The sequence below is a fragment of the Phyllostomus discolor genome, chromosome 12 (genome assembly GCF_004126475.2).
Source record: "Phyllostomus discolor isolate MPI-MPIP mPhyDis1 chromosome 12, mPhyDis1.pri.v3, whole genome shotgun sequence".
In the NCBI taxonomy this organism is placed as follows: Eukaryota; Metazoa; Chordata; class Mammalia; order Chiroptera; family Phyllostomidae; genus Phyllostomus; species Phyllostomus discolor.
The window spans coordinates 66806938-66830292 of record NC_040914.2 but is presented as its reverse complement, the minus strand read 5'-3'; the positions used below and the strand labels follow the sequence as shown (position 1 = coordinate 66830292).

The 23355-nt window shown below is 39.5% G+C and overlaps 1 protein-coding gene across 1 annotated transcript in view; it reads right to left on the bottom strand.

The window, feature by feature from the left end:
- Nucleotides 1–23355, bottom strand: part of CNTNAP4 (contactin associated protein family member 4) — a 235811-nt gene that overhangs the window by 144606 nt on the left and 67850 nt on the right. The window contains exon 3 of the mRNA XM_028501841.2: nucleotides 16541–16734. Within this exon, the coding sequence (XP_028357642.1) occupies nucleotides 16541–16734 (194 nt within the window). The remainder of the gene's footprint in view (nucleotides 1–16540; nucleotides 16735–23355) is intronic.

The following is a 23355-nucleotide window of genomic DNA, read 5'->3' as shown; positions in this document are numbered from 1 at the left end:
GTCATCATTTTCCCTCAGCATTCTAAAGGTGCACATATTGATGCTTGTGGTGTGAAAGAAGCATCCTGTATATGCATGGCTTCCTGAGCACGCACTGGCTCCATCCTTAGTAACTGCTACATCATCAGAAACTTTAAATATTTATGGGTGGTTCAAGTACATGTTGTTCTGTTCCAGGCATTGTCTAATGGTAAGAATATGACTGACTCTTCAGTTATGCAGAAGTAGTGTCTCAAATAAGCAATTGATGAATGTTTTCAGGAAAAAAAATCCCCTAATCACATTCAGTTTCAAACTCATCTCTTAGTCATCTTATTGTTCCCCTGTGCTTGAGTCTATTCACATAGCTGTGAGCATTTTTAAAACGGAGGAAAAGCAGGAATGTTACCAAATACCAAATGCACCTGTCATTTCCCTTTAAAGTGGAGCAACACTGATTTCAAAGTAACCTTGCAGTCTGAAGAAAAGCATGAAACTTAGATTCTAATGTTCTTCTCATCAGTGAAACCCAGACCAATTATGCGATACAGAGAGGCTTGGAACTGATCAGTTAAGCAAATCCTAGACCTGTCTACTCATGCAAGAAAGAGTATGATCCTCTCAGCAGTCATAGGTACCTGTCACCACCTAAACCCCACCTGGTTTCCATATTAAACACCACAAAACCTCTAGATATGATAGCTTATTCAAATTAAAATGAATTATAGTGCATGTCTTCTAGTCCTAAATACGTAGAGTTACTTCAAACATATTTTCCAGAAAAATATAATGAACCTAGAATGTCTTAAGATACTGTGTAGTAAACCTGAGTTTCAGTTAAGAGAATATTTTTTCTCAAAAAACATGCAAAACATTTACTACATAATTCTGACTTCCTACAGCAAGCATTTGCTGTGGAAACTTTGAATGCCACTAAGCTAGACAGACAAATAAACTCACAGTCAAGGGCTTTATGCCCTGAGGTCATCAAGATGTATAGCATTATATAAATGTTAAGCCTATCTTTTTAAATCTGAACTTAAGCATAGAGAAATCCTTCACAAGTCATTAACCCAGGTATAGAACAAGAAGCCAGAATATTACACATCCATGAATCAATTTAGAGAAAAGATAAGGACCATTGTCCTGGTCAGAGCCAGCTAAGATCAGTCGGTAATGATTGAAGCTGATGTGAGCACGTAACTACTAAATCAGAAGTAGGATATAAGAAGTCGCTCAAAAGAAAATGTCACAGCTTGATTAATCTCCAGTTCCATTGAGAGGAAAAACATGATTCATAGATGCATCTCGCATGAATGATAAAACAGCATCTGAGTGATTAGGGTGTGACCTCTGGCTGCAATCTACAAGGTAGAGTGGCAATAATAAGACAAAATCACTATGAGCGGCACATTTTGAAATTGACTCAGCTGAAACCAGGAAAGGAAAAAGGCAGGAAGTAAAACCATTCCCAACTCCAAAGAAAGTTGAAATGAGAAAATAAAGCTTACAACTTAAATTATTAATGGAAAATTATAAATAGAATGCAAACTAGTGGAGGAAAACTAACTCTAGAATGTAGTGAGAACTAAGGTGTTAAGATTTCCTGTTAATTCCATTCTGTCTCAAGATAGGAGAACTGCCCTGGGCTGCCTTCCACAGACTCTTCCGAACACTGCGATCCTCTTGCATTCTTTACTACTATGCCCCACATCTTTCTATGAATTGGAGTGATTTATAAGGACCAGAGACTAGAGCTCAGATTTAGCTCGATCTTCCAACAGCTGAGGAATGGTGCAGAATGAAAGGCACGCACGTGTGCAATGGTTAATTTTATGTGTCAGCATGATAGGGAAGGGAGGCCCAGGTTGCTGGTGAAACAGTATTTCTGGGTGCATCTGCGAGGTTGCTTCCAGAAGAGATTAACATGCCCCATGAAATCCAAATTAGCACTTTGGGACCTAAAGTGAATGAAGCTAGCTCACTTTTCCCAAATGATATATTTCCATGGAGTCAGTATTTTTTATGTCTTCTGTCAGTTCCACACAATTTTTCTTTCTTCCTCATGAAAATACACCAACAAAAGAAAAAAGAGAGAAAAAACATTCATTCTCCTTGTCTCGTGAAATCTTAGGTGGTTGAAGCAGATTCTGCCCCTCTCAGCCTGGGTCCCCCCTCCAGCTACCGGGCATCCTCTCCAGTTCACTGTAGTCTTCTCAGGACCTCTTTGCTTCAATGTCCTTCGCATGACCCATAAAACACCCTGGACTTGACCTTCACACACTTCCCTCTCCCCACCTTGGCCCTTAATAATTTCCTGTGATTGTACCATCTCTGAAACTATAAATGCTTATATTCCATTCTTTGATCCCAGACCACTAGATGTTTCCAGCTCCCTCCCTCTCACCCTCCCACTCTTGTTTGCTTTTCAGCCTCAGTAACTCCACCCTTCCTTTGATTTCTTCCACCTCAGTGATGCTCAGTTTTATGTGTCACTTTGGCTAGGTCAAGGTATCCAGACAATTGGTCAAACATTATCCTAAATGTTTCTGTGAAGGTGTTTTTTCAGATGTGATTGACAATGAAATCAGTAGACTTTTAAATATAGCAGGTTACTCTTCATGACAGGGCTGGACCTCCTCCAATCACTGAAGACCGTAACAGAAAAAAAGACTGACCTCACCAGAAGAAGAGGAAATTCTGCCAACAGACTGCTCTGGATTTGAGCTAAAACTTTTCCCTGGGTCTCCAGCCTTCCAGCCTACCCTGCAGATGTTGAGTGTGCCAAACCACCAGCTAACTCCTTAAAATAAATCTGTGTGCATCCTGTTGGTTCCATTTCTCTGGAGAACTTTGACTAACACCATCTTCCGTCAGCACCCCTTTGATTTCACTTCCGCACATGGTGCTAACGCTGTGGCACTTCCCTTCCTGTGCTCTCACCAGCTCACACGTGCCCGTATCCTCATGTCCTCCCGCCACAGTGTCCCTACAGATTGCACCCCTGGATCAAACCATGAATCCAAGCCCTCTGCTCCTGCACACGGACAGCTGCCCACAGCTGGAGAAAACCAAACGACCATGCACACAGCTGCCCTGTTCGTGGTCTCCAGCCGAAGATGGCCTCTCAGTGCTAAGTTGGGATTCTTTTCCTGGTGGGCTCCATTCTCCCTTCTCTCTTTGTTCTCAATAAACGGGACATTTTCCACATCAAGGGCCCTTTCTACAGACTGAAGTTCAAGCCTATGTTTACTTCCCCTCCCCCTGCTTTTTTCATGAGAAGATATGCTTCTCTTCAAAATCAAGTGTGATCTGGATCCCCTTGCTCTATTACCTACTGTGGAATCGCCTTCCTGCTCAAACTCTGGACCTCCAAGGGCTGAAGCACTCACGTTATAATCCTGCTCAAGTCTCTCCACTTACAAATCCTTTTTTTGTCTATGCGCCACTCATCCCTGTCTCTTTATCGCCATTCCATTCCCCTCCTCTTCACAGCCAAACTGCTGGGAGAGGTGTTTGCTATTTTCTCTGCTCGCCTCCTCATCGTGTTTCCTTTCCAAACCCCACTGCATTCAGTCAGCCATTTGCTCTCACTTGCTCCACTTGTTGGCTGAGTTGCTGATAGCCTCAGATATACTGTTAATTTTGCATGAATTTTTTTTGCATTTAATTAGGAAAAGCTTCTTTCTTTCCTTCTTTCCTTCCTTCCTTCCTCCCTCACTCTCCTTTTCTCTCTGTCTCCTTCCCCCTCCTTCTCTTCCTCCTCATTTTCTTTTACATTTGATTTTCACACAAATTCTTTCAAGAATGTGTTATCGCTATGCTATGCCCACTATGCAGAGAAGACAAACACAACTTGCCTAAAATCACACAATTTGTAAAAGATGGCGACCGCATCTGAAGGCATGCAATCTGATAACAGAGATGAATCCTTAACTGCCACCCACAGGCTCTCGTCTCTTCTTCTTTTTGTGTGTATAGCTCTGGTACTTTCAATTGGACTTGATTTGACATTCCAACTATTCAAGCACCTTGGGCTCAGACACGAGAAATAGGGCCGCCAGGTTCAGAAAGCCATTGGAAGCATGCATACAGAAATTAGGACAGTGTGCTGATGGCGTTTGCCACCCTTGCCCCGGATTATCAGAAGATGAGCTTCAATGGAAGAGAGCAGAGGTGATTCACAGGGACTTTTCCTGGAGAGGAGGTAGGAGACAGCCCTTGCTCTATGGTGTGGTCCACCATGAGAAGTCACACAGGTTTCCCACACAGCAAATGACTCCAGTGTGAAGCTCCATGCGATGTTCAAAGTGGGATGAGACGAGGAATTATTTTCCTGGATATACATCTGTTCTAATCACACAAAATGTAGTTCCTTATTGGCTCCTCTTTTTAAAAATTTGTGCTATAATCAAGCATACACTTTATTCAGCTCAGACAGATTAAATATTGAAAGGCTAAGAATTTAAAAGTGCAAACTAAGAAAATGAGAGTCACCCATATGGAAATTCATTGCTATGTGTGCATATATCCAAAGGGTTTGATTTGATGAGAAAAAGGAGACCAGCTAGACCAATTCCTTTCCAACTGAGAGATGTTTCAGTATTTACTTGTCATTTCTGACATGCAGATTTTTAAAGAGATCATAAACAACACGGTGAGCTTAATTAATTCACATGTTTATTCTGATCTAAGGATAGAAAAAGCTATTTCCTAAGTGGCATAGTAAAAAAAAAATCTTAACCTTTTGTTATTTCAGGTGTAAAGGTGGAACTGCTATTACCATAATAGCTTTGTAGCTCTTGGGACAATTTCCTACAACTTTCCACAAACTTGCTAAAATAAATACAAGTTTTTCCCTTAAACTGATATTCCCCAGGCCACCCCCAATTCATGATAACTCTGACATATTGTAATAAAGCCATTGCTCCCTGAGGATCTCTTTTCACTGCTCCAGCAATTTTTCTCTCCTCTCTCTCATATTGAAAAAGAACCCTATTATTAAGTACTTAAAATGTTCAAGGCTCCAAAAGGAGACAACCTTTCAGTATGAGAGATTAATAATAACAATAAGAAATGGAGAATGGAAGACAGGAGTTCAAAGTCGAATAAAAATTTCATTTTCAGAATACAAATCAAATATAATTTCTTTTGAACTGCATCTCTCTGATTTATAGACGCAGCTCTGTAGAATATTTCCTAGTATTTTTGCTCAGTGTTTTCTTTCCCCCTTTCATACTCATAGATACTTCTGGACAAATTCCTTCCCATCTGAATCGTTCCTAAGGCACGGCTCTTCTATGTCACCCTAAGGATTATTCTCTGTGAACATTTCTGAAAAGAGTAAGATGCAGATAACAATACACACACAGACAGAAAATGTCAGACAATGCTAACTTAGAGGCATGAGTCCTAAAGGCAACTGGGAACACGAATTAATAAAGCCACATGATTCAGATCCCAGTTGTTATGACTAGGAGTGTTTCCTTCGCAGTTTATATAAAATATCAGGTGCATGCCTCCGTCTCAGTACATACACAGACCGCTGCATTGTAAACCATAACACGCATCACCAGGTTCCTGTATTCTGGATTTGAAGTAAGTAATCATAAAGGAGTTCCCTTTTACTATTATGGTATTATAAATATCTCTTCTAAACCACACTAGCCAAAAAGCATGGTGTTCCAATCTCCTAGGAATTCCTAGCCTTAATTAAGAAATGATTACACTTTTTAATGGAGACAGTACATGTACTATGCATTTTAGCCGGTAGCATTTGGGTATGTATTTATGTCAAGTATAGAATTTGAACTACAGGAAAACATGTAAGCAGAGTGAAAGAGAATGAAAAATGTATGAATGGGTTTGAAATTCAGTTGGTTAGAGTTGTATATATATAACAAACCATGAAAAGTAATCCAGAAAGACTTCCTGGAAAGAACACAATTGCAGCTGTTGTTGGAAGTAAGACCCTAGATGTAAGTCAGTGGAAACTGGAAAAGTGATGGGGTAGCGGGGACTGGAGAATAAGTGGTTGGAAGGCCCTGAGTGGGAAGCGATGCGCTGTTTGGCAAGCCTACCTCAGATAAATGAGGAGCACGACCCAGAAGAAAAGTGTGCAAGTAGAAGGAACCCTGGTGAACGTCCTAAGAGCGACCATTAAGCACCTGAGATTGGAGCTGTGGTACACGACAAAGCCATCAATTAAACGTGTCAGGTTTAGATCTGGACAGAGCCATCAGGGCTGCAAGCCAAGCAAAACATTTCAATAAAATACAGGAAGCGTGCTGGTTTTTGTACACCAAATGCGTGTAACAGCACCAACCCAGAAGCAACAACAGGTGTGTATGAATCCATATACATTCTCCGCTACCTGGACCTCTGCGGTGAGCCTTGGCACTCATCTGCAGAATGTTTCATGAGGAATAAAGCCATCTTTCCCACATAGAAAGCCAATCTATACTTTGAACTACAGTACATATTTTGATAAACAACAAAAGATTAAATCTATAACTTATTAAAGATAGCATAATTCTACTGCCTTAGAGTAGTCTGTGTGTAGAAAAAAAATTACCCTAAACCAATGATTTCATTTTTACCATGAATTCCTTTCTCTAGGTATATTGAAGAACTGCTTTTTGCTAGCTTTGCATACTCATAAATATTAGCAGAAGGAAAGATGGCTAAATACAAAATTTTATAAATGTTGCACTAGTTAATGTAAACATGAGTGGGGAAGACTTACTATCTTAAATCTCAGTTTCTTCAGTATCAAAATATTATTGATCATATCTCTTTGTGAGTTGAAGGGGAAGCATGCACTTTTACAATTGAAAGGGAATGAGACATCCATCACCCAGTGAGTACCTGGATTCTTTCTTCATTCTGTAAGCTTTAAAAAAAAAGAAGAAGAAGAAGAAGCAGCTCATAGAGGTGAGTTGTTCTTAGCAATATACCTTCCTACGCCTGTACTGGTCATTTTCTTATTTCTCTTAGAACCGTGTATCTTTGCTTCCCTGCTCTGTTCTGAGACATGGGAAGGTTGAGTGAGGTAGACTGGGCTCCTGTGTTACAAGCTTCCACCAATCTCCCTCTAGAGGTTCTTTCTCTAGAATCTCTCTCTCTAGAGACCACTATAGAGAGAGAATGTCTAGAAAGAGATTGGTGGGTGAAAGGGAGGAGACAGAATATTTCTCCTGCTTTTGCTCTGCCTCAAGCAGCTTCTTGGAAAGCAGCTGTATTTTACAAGGCTCCTGCTTCCATAACCCTCTCAAGGGCAGCCCCTGCCATGGTTCTAGAACTAACTGAACAATGGCAGCCTCTTGGCTCTGGAAGCACCACCTTCTCATTATCCCTCTAGCTCTTGCAGTTACAGTGTCCTCTTGCTGTTGCTGAGCTCTGAGCTGCCTCTCCCCCTTGCACTGGACTTATCGCCTATAACCAACTTCCTGTGATGACTTCCCACTTTCCGACGCCCACAGTAATTTCTGCTTTTCTGACTGGGCGCTGACTCAGATCTCAGCTTAGTGTTGGAACTAAGATGTTTCTCTAGTCTGTCATATTATGACCAAAGATCACCCAACTATTGTACAAATAGAAACATGTTTTTAGATTATTGATAAATATTAAAAATAATATATAATGCTTCATATTGATATCTCCCATACTTTCTATTATCAACAAATGATACAAGATAATGTCATATAACAAGCAGAAAATGTCCATCACCTGTTTTTCTTAAAAATTCAGTACTTGGACTAGTTCCTCTCCATGCGCCTCTGTTATCCTGTGTGTCTTTCCCCATTTGAAACCTCATGTAAACCTAGTATGTACTCATGCTTTTATTAAATAAACATATATTCCATTGATTGCCCAGCTCTTTCTCTTCACTACTCATGACGCATTCTTTAGTCTCAAATGACAGCTCACCATAAATTACCTCCAGAAATGGCCAGTATATTCTTACATCATCTATTTTTGATGACCATACATCACTCCATTGTGTAGAGGTGCAGTACTGTAATTTACTTAAGCAAATGAGCTGCTGGTGAATTGGATCAAGGTTATTTTGCTGTGACAGGCAATGACTACCCTTGCATCTGTTTCTTTCTCACAGTGCAAGTAAACACAGGATAAATCCCTGGAGTTGTCTGAGTTGCCTCCTGGTGTCTATTACATACTTGGATGGATAGACCTGAAGCACTAACCACCACTGTTCTGCAGTCCCTTCCTTGAACAGTCTGCACCTACGTGATCTCCCGCCAGCAGTGTGCCTTCCGCCCACGCTCCGTGGCAGTGTTTTCCTGTCTCGAGTCATCTGAGTCCTCCCTCAAAGTGCTGGTTTCATAACACTTGATCCTTGAACACACAGTGTAGGGGATACATTTATACTAGACTCTTGGGGATCAAAACCATGCCCCATCTAGCTATGTGGCCTTGGAAAAATAACCTCACCATACAAACTGCTCATCATCATAGTCCCCAACTCACTGGGTTGTGAAGGTGAATTGACTAAATATATAGAAGCGCATGTAGCATAGTGCTTGGCATATAGTATCTAATAAGTGTTCACTCTTACTGTTTTAAAATGCTTTTCTTTAAAATTCATTTTTAGCTTTCTTTTGTATTAAATAATAATGTCCATAATACAATAGTTTTAATGCAGTAGTTGAAATTTTGTAAAGAAAAGCCTTTACATTTAATGCAAATTTATTAAAATTAAAGACATTGTTTTGTTACATACAGCAACTGGGAAAATTATGTGTTAACACTATAGCTCCAACATTCACATTTGCTTTAATCTCTTAGGAAGTGTTACCTAACGCTTGTTTTAATTTGCATTTCTTCAATATTGAATGAGGTTGGACACAATTTTACATATTTACATACTTGTTTTCCTTTCTATCAACTGCCTGTATATATTTTGCCTCTTCCTTTGAACAAAATAAACTCAATTTTTATTATTAATTTTAAAAAATGTTTTGTATATGTAGCAGTAGAATTTTGGCTACAATGGCTACGCCCTAGAACTGCACTAGTACAGTAACCACCAGCTTCATATGGCTACTGAGCACTTAAAGGGTGGACAGTGTGACTGAGAAACTTTACTTTTAATTTTCTTTCATTTTAATTAATAAAAGTTTACATTTAAATAATTTTACATAGCTTGTGGCTACCGTATTGAATAGCGTTACTTTAAATACTAAAGAAATTAGGTCTTTCTCATTAGAAGGACAGTTAGTCAACATCTGGTGTATAGATATGTACATCTTTTTTGCCTAGCCTAAATCTTGAGCCAAATCCTTCTTGCAATATAAACTCAAGTGATGTGTACTGGATCTAAGATGAATTGGCATCCAGAGGATTGTGTACTGAGCTAAGAATCTGTACTTGATCATCAAGTTTCTTTATGGGACAACCAATGGCTGCCATGCTTTGAGTCACCTGGGACCGTATTTTTAAATCCCAGATATTATTCACTAGGCATGGATGCTTCCTGGGCATCAGAACTCAAATGTGCAAATGTAAAATTTGGAAAACTACAGACATAATCTGTAATCAGCGAGTAACCTGGAACTGACAAAATGCAGGTACAGCAGAGAACAGGGCCGGCAAGTGTCTTGAAGGCATCCCCCATGAGCCAGGTATAAGAGCGGGAAGGCCCCTGCAGTGATGACTTTACTGATCTGTGGTGGTAGTGTCCACTCAGCCTTGTCCGTTGTCACTATGTTCATCCCAGTTTCAGGTGCTGGCATATTTAGAAGTTGTTCAGCATAACTGAGCATCCGTGAATGTTGCTGTGCATGCTATGCAGTCTCCTGCCCTTTATCCTTTTTGAAATCTGAGTAAACTTGCAGGTGAATGAATATTCAGTCATAGTCAGTCTGCATGCCAGTCTTAATCTAAGACCACTGCTGGTGAGTCAACGTGAGCACTGCTACCACACACACTGAAAATATTTTTCAATTTATATTCCTTTTAATGTTGTTATGCTAGTTTTTCATGCTACTTTCTCAATATTATCCGATTTTTCATCTTTTCCTCTATGGCATCTGGGTTTGGTTCTCTTGCTTGGAAAGACACGCCCCTTCCAATATTATGTTTATCTAAACACTGTCCTGTGTCTTTTTAAAGATTTTCTCTGAGTCTGTGTCAAGTATTTGATTCATCTGAAATCTATTTTGACATAAAAAATACTATTTATTTTTCTACAGGCTATAGCTTACCAAGTTCCATATTGACTAATTTACATTCCCTCACATATTTTCAATGCTGTACCTACCTTAGGCAAATCCTTAAATGTATTTGGACTTAGTAATAGATATTTCTTATTTTGCTCTTTCCACTATGTTTTCATGCATTGATACTGTGTTTCAATTAATACAGATTTATAAGATTTTCCTAGCATATAGGTTATCCTTACCACTGTTATTTTTGCTAACTTACCTATTTTTTCATATACACCATTTATATGGGAAATTCAGAATAATTCTACTTTTATGGGTTATTTTAGGTAAAATGAGCAGTTTTATAATACGGTTTCTTATTTCAAAACAGATATGCCCTTGCATTCAATCAAGTCATCTTCTAAGTCCTTAAATAATATTCCAAATATTATTTTCATACATCTTATACATTTTGAGTTTCTTTCTTGATATTTATTCATTCTTAGTTGTATTATAAGTGGAGTATGTATTCCTTTTATATTATCTACCTACTTATTTATATGTAGGAAGATAAACTACTGATTTCAAAAATTCATCTTTGTTATGCATATTATTGAATTATCTTTTTTAAAAATAGGAAGAGTCTCTTAGATTTTTAAGAACTGTATGGTATCAATGCCAAGTCTTATCTCCTCATTTCTCGCTTTATACTTGCATATGTTTCAAACCTCTTCTCTGATTGAAATATCTTAGGTGAGTTTGGAAATTAAAATGTAAAATGTAAGAAAGAGAGCCTAATGCATTCATTCTCTAGGTCTGCTTGCCTAAGCCATGAAGAACAATAAAGAAACATTGCAGAAGTACGGAATTGCTTTCGAGAAGGAAGGACTCCAAATGCAGCCTGCTGGGACCAGAGAATGAGAAAAGTCAAAAGTAGACATCGGTGACATCACATCACAGAGACGACGAGAAGAATAGAGAGAAGGGGGTGATGTTGTTGTCACTGAACTGTCACATAGTAGAATGTGAGACATGAGCCGTAAAGTGTTTTTAGAACATGTTGTTCTCTGGTTGACGATTGGAAAATGATCTTGAATGTGAGCGTGCAATGTGAAGAGGGCACCAAATCAAACCCCTGGCCAACTCTACTCACCCTCTCCAAATAATTTTTAGTGTGCCTGCTTAGAGACAAATCAATTTGAAGAATGTAGAGCAACATTACCATTTATCTTATATTACTGTAATGTGTACCTGTAGTTCATAGGCAATCACATATTTTTGTATATTACATATCAATATAAAGTTCCAATATACGTGTTCAAAGAAGTGTAAGAGAAGGGACAGGTACAAATTGTTACAGATAGGCATTTGTGCAGTAAAGTAAAATAAACCACACTACTTGACGCCTAGCTAAAGCGCCGAGTTAACTAACTGTTCTGATTCGTGACTGATGCTACATTACAAACCTAAATGCAGCTACCTTTACCCTCATATTACTAGCTGACTGATTTTCATTTTCAAGAGGATGGAGAACTCATAGTTAAATAGATATATAAACAGGAGAGTCCCTGAGGACGTAAGCTAATAATGTACACTTTGAATAAAAAATGTCTTTTTGGCATTAGAGTAGAGGTACAATTGAAAGGCAGAAGGCGCTTACGGCACTCTCTAGGCGTTTGTCCAAGTACTGAGGCAAGGACTGCAATGTGTTAATAAGGTTGATGATTTGACATGTTGACGTACACGGCCTTAGTACCCTTGAACTTTATCTCACTACAGACAATTTCTGTAGTCTCAGGTCACTCAGAAGAGGGCTCGGCATAGGAAAGGGGCTGGGAAAGACGCAACCCAGTCGGCGGGAGTCCGCCGAGCTCGCAGCGCACCTGTCCCTTGTGTTTCTGCCTCCTCTGGTTTCCTAGGAAAATCCCCCAGTCGCCTACTTATTGGACAGGAGAAAAATGTTAAAATCTTTGCAGGCAGTGGTCCTGCCCTGCCTGGCTTACAGAGTCAGCAACTCAATCATTCACAGTGATAAGGATGGCATAAATATTGTGTGACAGGTCATACTTCCATCCAATTGACTATGTCACAGGGCCCCGTGTCCTTCACCAGCCAAACCCAGAACCACGACATTAGACACTTCTAATTAAAGAAAAATTGTACTAACTTTAGAAATATGCTACAGGGTTTTTTTGTTTGAAAAATCAGGTATAATTGAATTCCATATAAAAAAGGAAACTATTCTTGGGCATAACAATCATATTTCCTTAAATAACTTGTAAAGTTGGTAGCATCCCATTCCTTGCCCTCACAGTCTGCAGTGTAAAAGAATCCTGGGCCCATATCAGAGAGAATTTGCATAATTTAGCTACAAAGTGTAAAGTTTCTGTGATTGTTGATCTACTTAAAATAATTTCTAAGATGTTAGTGTCATGAAATTTCAGCAATTGTTCTTAAATGAGTGAAAATTATACCTCACATTAACTTTTTCGATCATTTACAATAAACTGACTTTAAAAAGTCTTTTGATCATAAATGCTGAGGGAGTTTATTTTGTCTTCAATTTGAGAGACTTTATTTTTTTATTGATACATTCTTATTTTCTTTCTTTTTCTAATTTTATTTTTTATTGTTGTTCAGTTACAGTTGCCCCACCTTTTCCCCATACTCTTCCCTACCCCACAGTCAACTCCCCCACTGTCCATGCCCAGGAATCCTCTATTCCTGTTTCTTGTCTTGCCCCCCCACCCCCACTTAACTCCTCCCTCCTCTCCTCTGGTCACTGTCAGTTTGTTCTTTATTTCCAAGTCTCTGGTTCTATTTTGCTCATTTGTTTGTTTTGTTGATTAAGTTTCACTTATAGGTGAGATCATATGGTATTTGTCTTTCACCACCTGGCTTATTTCACTTAGCATGATGGACAGCAACACTTTAGTGGCTTGCATCTTCTAATTTGGGGGGAAGTACTTATGCCATCTAGTAGAGTACTTGGCATAAATTACATTGACGAGCACTGGACTATAAATTTTATTCTAAATGTTTTAATGTATTATTTTTAAATATCATAAATCTGTGAAGTTAACAAGTCTATTAAATATGTACCTGACCTGTATGATAATAAAATATTTTACCCTACTTTTTAAAGATTACTTGTAAGAAGCATCAGGGTTTTATTAATCCTTTCAGGTATATAGAAGTCTTTGTTTCCTCTAGCGCTTGAAGTGGGATCAAACGAGGGGAGAATGAGGCATCCTCATTGCAGCACTTCAGTCCATGTTGATGGGCTTTACTTTATTTGTTTCTAAATTTATAACAATTGTCTTTTCTTCTCTTTCCATCACACACTTGGCATAATGCCTGTGTGTTTCCTCTCTTTCACAGACTTATTTGCATCATCTGGGACAGACTATGAAGCTCTTAAAGAAAATTGTCATGTTTTGTTTAATTTGTACAGATCCCATAACATGTAGAAAAACGGGCAAAAAAATGCCAGAAGAAGAAAAATAAGTTAGGAAATACATATTTGTAAAATGCAACCAAAGGCTACATTCCTTACTATGTACATCGATTAAAAATTGTTCTTCGGTGGGAAAAAAATCCAAATTGAAGTGCTCTGTGCCATTCCAGGTAAAAGCATCACCAGGTTTCGGCTGTCCCGCTTCGTGCAGACTCACACGAAGAGCAGGCTCCCCTCGGAGGGGGCCTGAGTGACTGGAGTGGAACAGCACCCTGCTCAGAGCATGATGACATGTGCATGCATATCAAACACCAAGGTCTGAGTGTTTAGGGTTGTTTTATCTACACTATAACCTTACCTATTTATGTGTGGTCATCGTACCTGATGCACCAGGTCTTCATTTTGATCTTGACATTCAAAGTTATCCATAAGCTTTCTTTTTTGTTTCTAATTTCTATTTTTTAGTATATTTTATTGATTATGCTATTACAGCTGTCCTGTTTTATTTCTCCCCTTTAGCCACCTCCGCCCTGCGCCACCCCACCCTGAACATGCCTGATCTCGCCCATAAGCTTTCTTTCCCATATCCAAAAGTATTGTCCAGACCTCATACTTAAGAGTCCATAATGAACAGTAGTCTGACAGTTTGGTGCACAGGAAACTGGGTATCTCCAACGCCCATGCTTTGCTCACACATTTCCAGCTTCATGAAATACCTTCCTTAGTCCTTCCATAATCTAAGTCATAACGCTTCTTTCAATACTGATGTAAGCCCTGCTCTTTTGACAAGTTCATTCTGCAGTGATCTCCATATTCTGTCAATTTCCAAATCTCCAGGAATCTACACCTCATATTTGCATGCTTCTCTGAATCATTCTTTGATTTGTTCTGATGTGCTTTATCTTTTCTGAAGTTAACATGAGCTCTTTTCATGCCTCCCACAATTTTGCACAAAGTTAAGCACACTTTAGGAAATCAGTGTATTCAAATATGCTCATTCATTCATTTTTTTCACTAATTCACTTACGTGCCACACTGGATGTTGAAGACTGGAAATGCAAAGATGAGAAAGATAAACCCTCTCTCATAAAAAAAGTCCATAATTTATAGGGAAGAGAGAAATGTACCATCTTAACTCTGAGTATATTTAACTGTACAACACAGATGTGCTTCTGCGATCATAAAAGTATCGTATAAGAAAGTGCATTTCATTTATTCACTTATTCATTCATTCACTCACTCATTCTTTTATTCATTCATTCAACAAACATTTAGTATTTGCCTGCAACATGCCAGGTACAACTTACACACAAGAGGTAAGGACAGTAAATACACCAACAAATTATAGCACCGTCTAAAAAGCAGTATTACCTTGACAGGTAATTGTGACAGATGCCATCTGTCTTTGTGTCGATTGGGCTGGATTAGTGAAGGGTATTATTCATGCCACTACCTCATCCCGGGCCCCTCACCTTTAATAGGAGTAATCAAAAACGGCAAATGGCACTGTCTAGGCTTGGCTGTCCCCAAGCTTGAGAAATGGGAAAACAATTTTCCCGGTTGCTCTATCATTTTTAAAAATGTCAAAACATACATTTTACTTAACACAGCTCAATATTAGCAGGAATTAGCCACCCCTTATCTAGTTTAAAATCCAATGCTCAATTTAGAGAAAGAGTAAAAGACTATCCAAACTCCTAGTTAAAAATAAATACCTCATTAAACTTTCATTGTTATTGGTTCATAATTACTGTTTATTTTATCCCTAGTTTGAATGGTTTTCATGGAATTCATTCAACCATAATATCCAGTTATTCTTGCTCTTACACACAACTTCAACCTGCTTTGGGGTTTTAAGGGAGCTTTTCTTAAAAATGCTAATAGGCAACTTCTTCCAGCCCAACTGTTGTTCTCTCTAGAGAAAGACCAGGGCTACTTCTCCATTCCATTTACATCAATAAGATGCAATGACGGCCACCTAGTGCTTCAGAGACACAAAGGTGAGTAAATCACAGTCTATTTGTTCAGTGAGTTTATAATGTATAAAGAAGTTCTATGAAGTCTCAAAAGACAGGCAGTTGACTGATCAAAGAAAATTATCATTATGTGCCCAAAAAGGCTTCCAAATTATCTGTGCACTAAGAATGATGCTTCATTAAGTTACTCATTTTCTCTGGTTCTGGCAGCTCAGCCAGAGGGAGAAAATAGTTCTTTGATTGCTGTGTGTTGTTTCTGGCCCGTGTAGGATCCAAATCAATACTTTCCTATGCTAACAAAGAAGTCCTTTCTTCACCACCAAGCAAACTTCCTCTAGCTTCCTTTTTCCACCAGGCATTTACAGTCAGTTACAAATACCTCGCACTTTATTACAGACTGCTTCCCTGCCCACCTCTCTCCTACAGGAACTGTACCCCTATCCTTAAAGCACAGCTTTTTACTCACTTACACACTTAAAAATACTATAGAATGGTCTCTATATAAATCCCATATAGGTAATATAATATATAAATACTCCAAATATTATACATAAAAACCTCCCCATACTAGAGTTGGGGGAGGGGTGATTTGATTCAGAAATCTCAGAGTCATCAGAGGAAACAAAAGGAATAAATTCTTTTGACCAACCTTTTAAAATATGCAACATTTCTACATTATTGAACAAAACTTGACATTTTTTATACCTGTTATGTCTACTTCTTAGACTTCCACACTATTTAGTAGACTAATAGGGTTTTTTCAATCTATCTTCAGTAGTTTAGTAAATTATATCATGAAATGTATTAGATAATAAATTTTAACATATTTTCTATTGAAAAATATTTTCTAAGTAATTCTAAAGATTCTGTTTCACGACTTAGGTTAAGGGGTCGTCGACAACATGCAGGGGTGACCATACTCCCTTCCCTGAGAGACTACGCATTCTGTTAAAGACACATACCCAGATGCTGTCCTCTTGCCGGTACTGCTTCCAGTTCCTGCCACTGTCACTGAACATCAGGAGGTAGCTGGTCACCCAGTTGGAGCTCCCGTATCCCCCTTGGGTGGCCACGGCAGTGATCTCCATCCTCTCTCCCAGGTCGATCTGCAGCCACTGGTATTTGTTCGACACAAGTGGAGACCAGCCACCAGCTCCTTTTGTGAACAGAGAAACAGGAAAATATTGGTAAAAGGAAAATCAGTTAAAAATCTGTGGTAGTAGAAAAGAAATGCCAGCAAGACTTTACTCCTCTATGGAACTTAAGAAGTCATATTTCCAAAATATAAAATGTCTCATAATTGTAGGGGGAAAAATAAGAATTCAGTATTAATCAATGGAGTCTATGTTAATTATATTCATTTCCAGGTGTTAGAATCTCCTGACAGTGGGCAGAACTAAGTGCTTAATTCAACAGGTGGACATTTGTGTCAACACTTGGAAATAGCATATTTACTGCCCACATGCATTATCGGATAATGATTTGGCCTTCAATCTCTTTGCTCAGATCCTTCACTCTACAGTGGAACCAGAAAACAATTTCTGCTCATGTAGACTCCTTAGAGTAAGAAGCACACACCATTAAGCCTTAAAACACAAAGATGATCGAGGAATTGTCCCTACCCTACCCCCACTGTGTTTATAGTCAGTCCTACAGGAGGAACTGACATTGAAAAGCATGTTTGAAACACAACACGAAAAACGTTACTGGCGGGGCACGTGCAGGAACAACAGCAGCGCAGTGAGTGGTGGAGAGTTCTTCCCTTTAGAACCTGGCTTGCAACAGTGTGTGAGAGACCATTGAATTTGCAGAAATTTTGCAAGCTAATTGTTAAACATAGCAATCTTTACAACTGGCTATGGTGAGAGGATTTAAAATATACAACTGGCCATTTCAGTTAGCACCTGCCCCTGCCTCAGCCAGGTTACCGAGGTACCACTGGTTCTGTCCTCCCCGGGAAGAGACAGGGTGGTGGTGGGAGGGTTGGGGAGGAGGGTGTCATGGGAAAGATCACAGAGGAAGTTGTGCTTCAGCACTCAGAAGTGTGAAATGTAAGTTTGTTTTATATTCAAGGAAGAATGGGTAAAGCAGAATTTATTGTTTCATTTTATCCAATGCACACCAGCAAATTATAAATGTGACCACTGTGTGTCTTAAGATGTTTCATTCATCCAATTTAAGTAATACTACTTTATTTGAGGAATTTACTTATCTTGAGTAATACTGACATTGCTGGTTGTGTAATATATAATCATTGTCAATGTCATGAGATAGGGTTTGACACCTTTTTGAATCTATAATTATTTAATATTCAACATTATAAAAAAGTAACATCCGTCACACAACACCCCAATAAGCATATTAATAAATGTTGACTTCCCCCATTCTTTGCCCATCCACCTTAAGGCTTTGATAAGGTTTGACATTTTAGATAGAGATTACCATTAATTTAAATACAGCTTTTATTCAATCATTATTCTTGACATCCATCCCATTTTATATAACCCAGAGCACAGGCTCGGGTGCAAAGAAATGCTAGCCAGTGTTTGCTAACGTGGTGTAGCACATACTGCCGTGAGATCTAAAGGGACAAATGTGTGTTAACTGTTTTATAAGATGTAAACATTATTTTTTAAAAGATTTTATTTATTTATTTTTAAAAACAGGGGAAGGAGGGAGAGAGAGAGGAAGAAGAACAATGGTTGGTTGCGGGGCCCAAACCCGAAACCCAGACATGTGCGCTGACCAGGAATTGAACCAGCGACTGAGCCATACAAGTCAGGGATAAAAACCCTTCTGATGACAGATACAACACAATGACACTCTGACCAACGAAAGGCAGAACATTTGTTACACCTCCAAGAAAAAGGAGGCTGCCAGTCAGGGCCGTGCAGGCAGATAGACCGTGGAAAGGGCTGACAAGTTGAAGCTGCTAGGGGAGGCGGATATATGGCGGGTGGGGTGGGGAGGGGTGGGGAGGTTTGTGGACTCCTGCAGGCCGGCTAATGTGAAGGGGCTCCAGAGTGTAGGGTTATCCCTGGGCATCTAGTAGCCAACTCCAGGGTGATTAGAGTTGGGGCGCACGGTGCAAGTGGGTGGATATATAAGTATTTTCCTCCATCATTCCATCTAATCTGACTCTTCTGCCTCGGGACCTAGTGAGAGTTTGGAAGCAGAAAGTCTTCTGGGGCCTGATGTCATCCAACTGTCCTTGGTCCTCCTACCATTGCAACTGCCTATCTCTCTGTGATCTTATCGTTTTCTTCTCATGGAAAAGTTGGGAGAGAATGAAGCAGGTGACCCCAGCCCACCATCATCTTAACCTGGCATTTCTACAGCTGGAATATTATCTGTATCAACTTATACCTCAGAGAAAATGCTGATTATTTTTGCTTCTTGCTCTTTCTAGTTAATTTCAATGGTCTAAGGTTAATAATGAGAATACGTTTTTAGGTTCATAATATTTCTCTGGCATTTTGACACTCCTTTACCGGCCAGTATTTTCAAAGCGAACACATCAGAGAAGCACAATGAGGAAAAAGGATCGAGCGAATCTGGTGAGCTGAAATTGGATCATCATTTCTCATCAGGAGGAAGAGGAACCTCTCCCTGGCTGCTCCCTCTTCCCGGCATCACTCACTGTGGCAGCTGCACGAGCCAAATCGAAACATTAGCGATTAATTGACCTTGAACATTTTCAATTTCTCACCTGTAGTGAAAAGGTACTACTGATATGCAAATTAAGCTATACCATGAAGGAGGTGCACCAATAAAGTAATGGAAATTCGGATGCTCCCAGGCTTTACGAGTGGTAAGTGGGCCGCAGGGAACCCAGAGATCCCTCCTCGGATTTAAGGTGTGTGGCTCTGCAGATGCAGTTACACATATGGTGTAAGTGTGTGACGGAGCGCTATGCTCATTTTAACTTTAAAACAAATGTCAAAGAGTAATAAAAATGCACAGATAGATAGAGACAGAGATAGAGAACTTGGCACAATTGGTAGTGCCAGCCTATCGTCAAGTAAGGGGACATGAGTGACAGGAGACGAAAATTCCGACTGCAGCTGACATTAGACTGCCCCAGCCGTACAGCCACTGCCACACCACCTGGCCTTCTGGAGACATACGAGGGAACACACACACACACACACACACACACATACAGGGAATTATCTTCTGGAGGCCCCTTGTAGTCTAGGCTTCCCCTGCTAGATGAGTGTTCTAGGAACCCATCTGTCTCAGTGTACCAGCTGGCATTACTGTGAGAGGCTGTGAGAGGCTTCAGTGAATTTTTTTGAAGACTTTTTCAATGCACTTGCCCATTTCATAATGGGTAATTTACAAGCGCAATTGTCCACACCATGCTGAGTGTTCAGCAGTCTCTGACCAGAACAGCAGAACCCCATGCCCCACCCTCCCTATTCACCTGACCTCACCCCCAGAGACTTTTTTCGGTTCCCTGGATGAAAAAAGTCCTCAAAGGGAAACATTTTGCCTATGGGCAAGATGTGAAACCAAAAAAATGGCAGAAGCACTAAAAGGCATCAAAATAAATGAATTCAAAAACTGTTCTGAGCAGTGGGAAAAAAGTCTCCTTAGGTGTATTGCATCAAATGGAGAGTACTTTGAAGGTGACTGCAGTTTAAACATGTAAGAATAAATATACAATTTTTATCAATAAATTGTGCTTTTGTGGGGGGTCCCCTTCATACTATTATCATACTCACTTTTTTAAATGGAGAAAATGTTGGCTAACTCTAACAAATTGTGAACTCTGAATTACTATATTTATTCATCAACCAAACCTTTCAGCTGCTGGCCAAGCATTATTCATCTGTAATGATGCTTCTAACACACAAATACATCCAACACCACAGTAGACCAGTATCCACGAGACCAAAGGCCGTATTTCCGTAACCCCATCTGTTCCCTGGTTACAGACACCTGCCTCCCAAAGCAGAGAGTCTGGTCCCTCCGGTCGTTTCTTCCCTACATCGCAGACACCCTCTCCCTGTTCCACCGTCCTCCCCCTCCTGCATTGCCCTCTCCACTGGGATTTGACATAATAAAATGTCATCAATCTTTTCAAACAGTAACATTTCTTGAGTCTTCATATAAAAGCCTGAAAACTCACATTTAAGTATAAAAACCCTCCCTATTGATGAGACTCTTAAATAAGTACTGTGGTAAAGCTATGAGAATTAAATTTTTAAAAACATTTAATTATTTTTAAAAAACATATGAAGAGTCTACTGATTTATCTCACACACAGCAAGCATGTGAGTATATGGTAATTGTTGCTTTTTGATTTGTAAAACCATTATTATTGCTCCTGACTCCAAACAAAGAGTTATGATCACAGTCAAGTTGAGCTTTGAAAAAGCTTAGCTACTGAATGGCCACAAAACAAGGCATCTCTTGTATCTGGTGCCTACCACTTGTAAACACCAGATCCCTAAGGAATTTGCTTCCTTAATATATGTTGCTGTGAACTGTCAAAAAGAGAATAAACTGAAAATTATCCAGTCCCTGTTCTATGCTAAGTACCCTACTAGAAATTTTATGTACCATATTAGACTTAATTATTTAAATTATATAGTGAGATGAAATATGTTTTAACATATCTTCTTTTCAAATAAAACTTTAAAAAAAGACTTAAAGAAGCTAAGCAAATTTTCCCAATATTATGCAAATTAAATTTTCTCAATATTATACAAATCATTTTAACATAAATAAGAAATTACTTTTAAGACAACTTAAACCTCTGTAAGGATCTCACTTTAAAAATCAGATCCTTTTCAATTCTTTACCCTTGAAATAACTGTACAACTATCATTACCCTGTAGTGGTCTATTTTATCCCAAGAATATATCCAAATAATTTATGCAGGAATGTCCAACTATTAATACCTGGCTGGAGGAATCATGGCTGAGGTCCATATACCTCATCTGCCAGACATCCCCAATATTCAGTTCTGGTCATGAAGACACATCTCACAATTTCAGGGAAGTAAAAAGAAAAACGGAAGAAAAAGCCTTCTTGGCTTCTTGGTTAAAGCCTTGAAATATAGAAAAGTATCACTTCTCTCACCTACTAATCTTAAAAAACGGCATTACTTCCTTTCCTGTGGGTCATCAGTGAAAGGGATGAGTTATAGTGTGTCAGCTTTGCGAGGCTAGGAACTACACAGAAGAGGTGAGTCATGTTCCTTCCTTAGGATTTAAAGCCTAAAAGGACACAGATGTTCAAGGACACAGAACACAAGTGAACACGGCTGAATGACAGTCCTAGCCACCGTGAGGGCATCTACATTTTTAGAAAATCACTGGCTTAATTAAAATTGTCATAGAAAAGTTTTCCTCTAAGATACTTTTGCAGGTGTGATTTCATCTAGATTTCCTGAGTCTAAGGTTGCCCAGATCATTATGATCTTGACATTCAATTACAATAATGTCAGGAAACAAAGAACACTGTGCCAATATTTGTTTGGCTCCCTTAAGTGGCCTGCTGTGTCCTTGAGCCACCCCCTTAGAATCCTTTAACTGCTTTGTATTTTTACTAGCATAGCTCCTCTTGCCGGGAGAAAACACGACTCTGTGGATGCTGAGTGCGCTGCTGGTTTGTTCTCAACTATGTTCCTGAGTCGTGGCAGTGCCACCACCGGTCACAGTGCTTGTTCCACGAGCAGGCAAGTGACCTGAGTCAAGCCGGGGGGTAATTCCCAGGATTTGTCAGGACAATTGGAGAAGAAACCCTCCATGCTGCTGTGAATTCCGAAAACCTGGGATTTAGGCATGAAAGCTGTAGGAGCTCGTGTAGTGCAAGGCCTGCCCGAGTGGAGCAGAGACAGAGGGAAGCAGAGCTGAGAGATGAAGCGAATCCAAGTTCAGATGGCACTGTCAGCCCCTGGAGCTTGCTCGTTGCATGAGTCCCTCGCACTTGGGCTGAAGCCGCACAGGGTCGCTGCTTCACCAATCCTCCTCTCTCCTGCTTCATTATTTTTTCTCTTTAATGAATCATTCCCATCAAGGTACAAGCATGCTATTATTTTTCCCATTTTAAAAGAAAAAAGAAAGCTTCTCTTGACCCCACTCTACATGTTTTCTGCTTTTTATATTCCTATTCTTCAAATAAAATGTCCATCCTCACTCTTCACAATTTTTCTCGTATCTTTCTCTTAGGCCGACTCCAATCAGACTCTCACTTCACACTTCTCGTCTGCTCTCATCAAGGAACAGCATGTCCCTAAATCAAATGGTCAGATTTCAGTCTTCAGGTCAGCAGCACTTGATACTTTTGACTACTGCCAATGCCTGGATAGACTTAGTAGTTATACACACTCACACAATCTCAGTCTCTTAATTTTCTGCCTACCTTATTGGCTGCTTCTTCTCAGATTCCATTGCTGGTTCTTCCTTTTTATCTCTTATCATCTCTTAAGGCTGAAATGCCCCAGGGCTCAGTCCTTCACCCTGCTTCTTTCTCTTGATCCGCCTCTTGGTGACCCCTCTTAGCTTTATGAATTGAAAAAATTTACCCTTTGCAATAGCATGGATGGACCTGGAGAACCTTATGCTAAATGAAAGAAGCCAGTCAGAGAAGGACAAATACTATATGATTTCACTCATATGTAGAATCTAATGAACAAACTGAACTAACAAGCAACATAGAGACAGACTCATAGATAGAGAACAGACTGACGGCTCTGGGTTGGGGGTTGTGGGGATTGAGCAAAAAAGAAAAAGGACTCACGGACATGGACAACAGTGTGGTGATT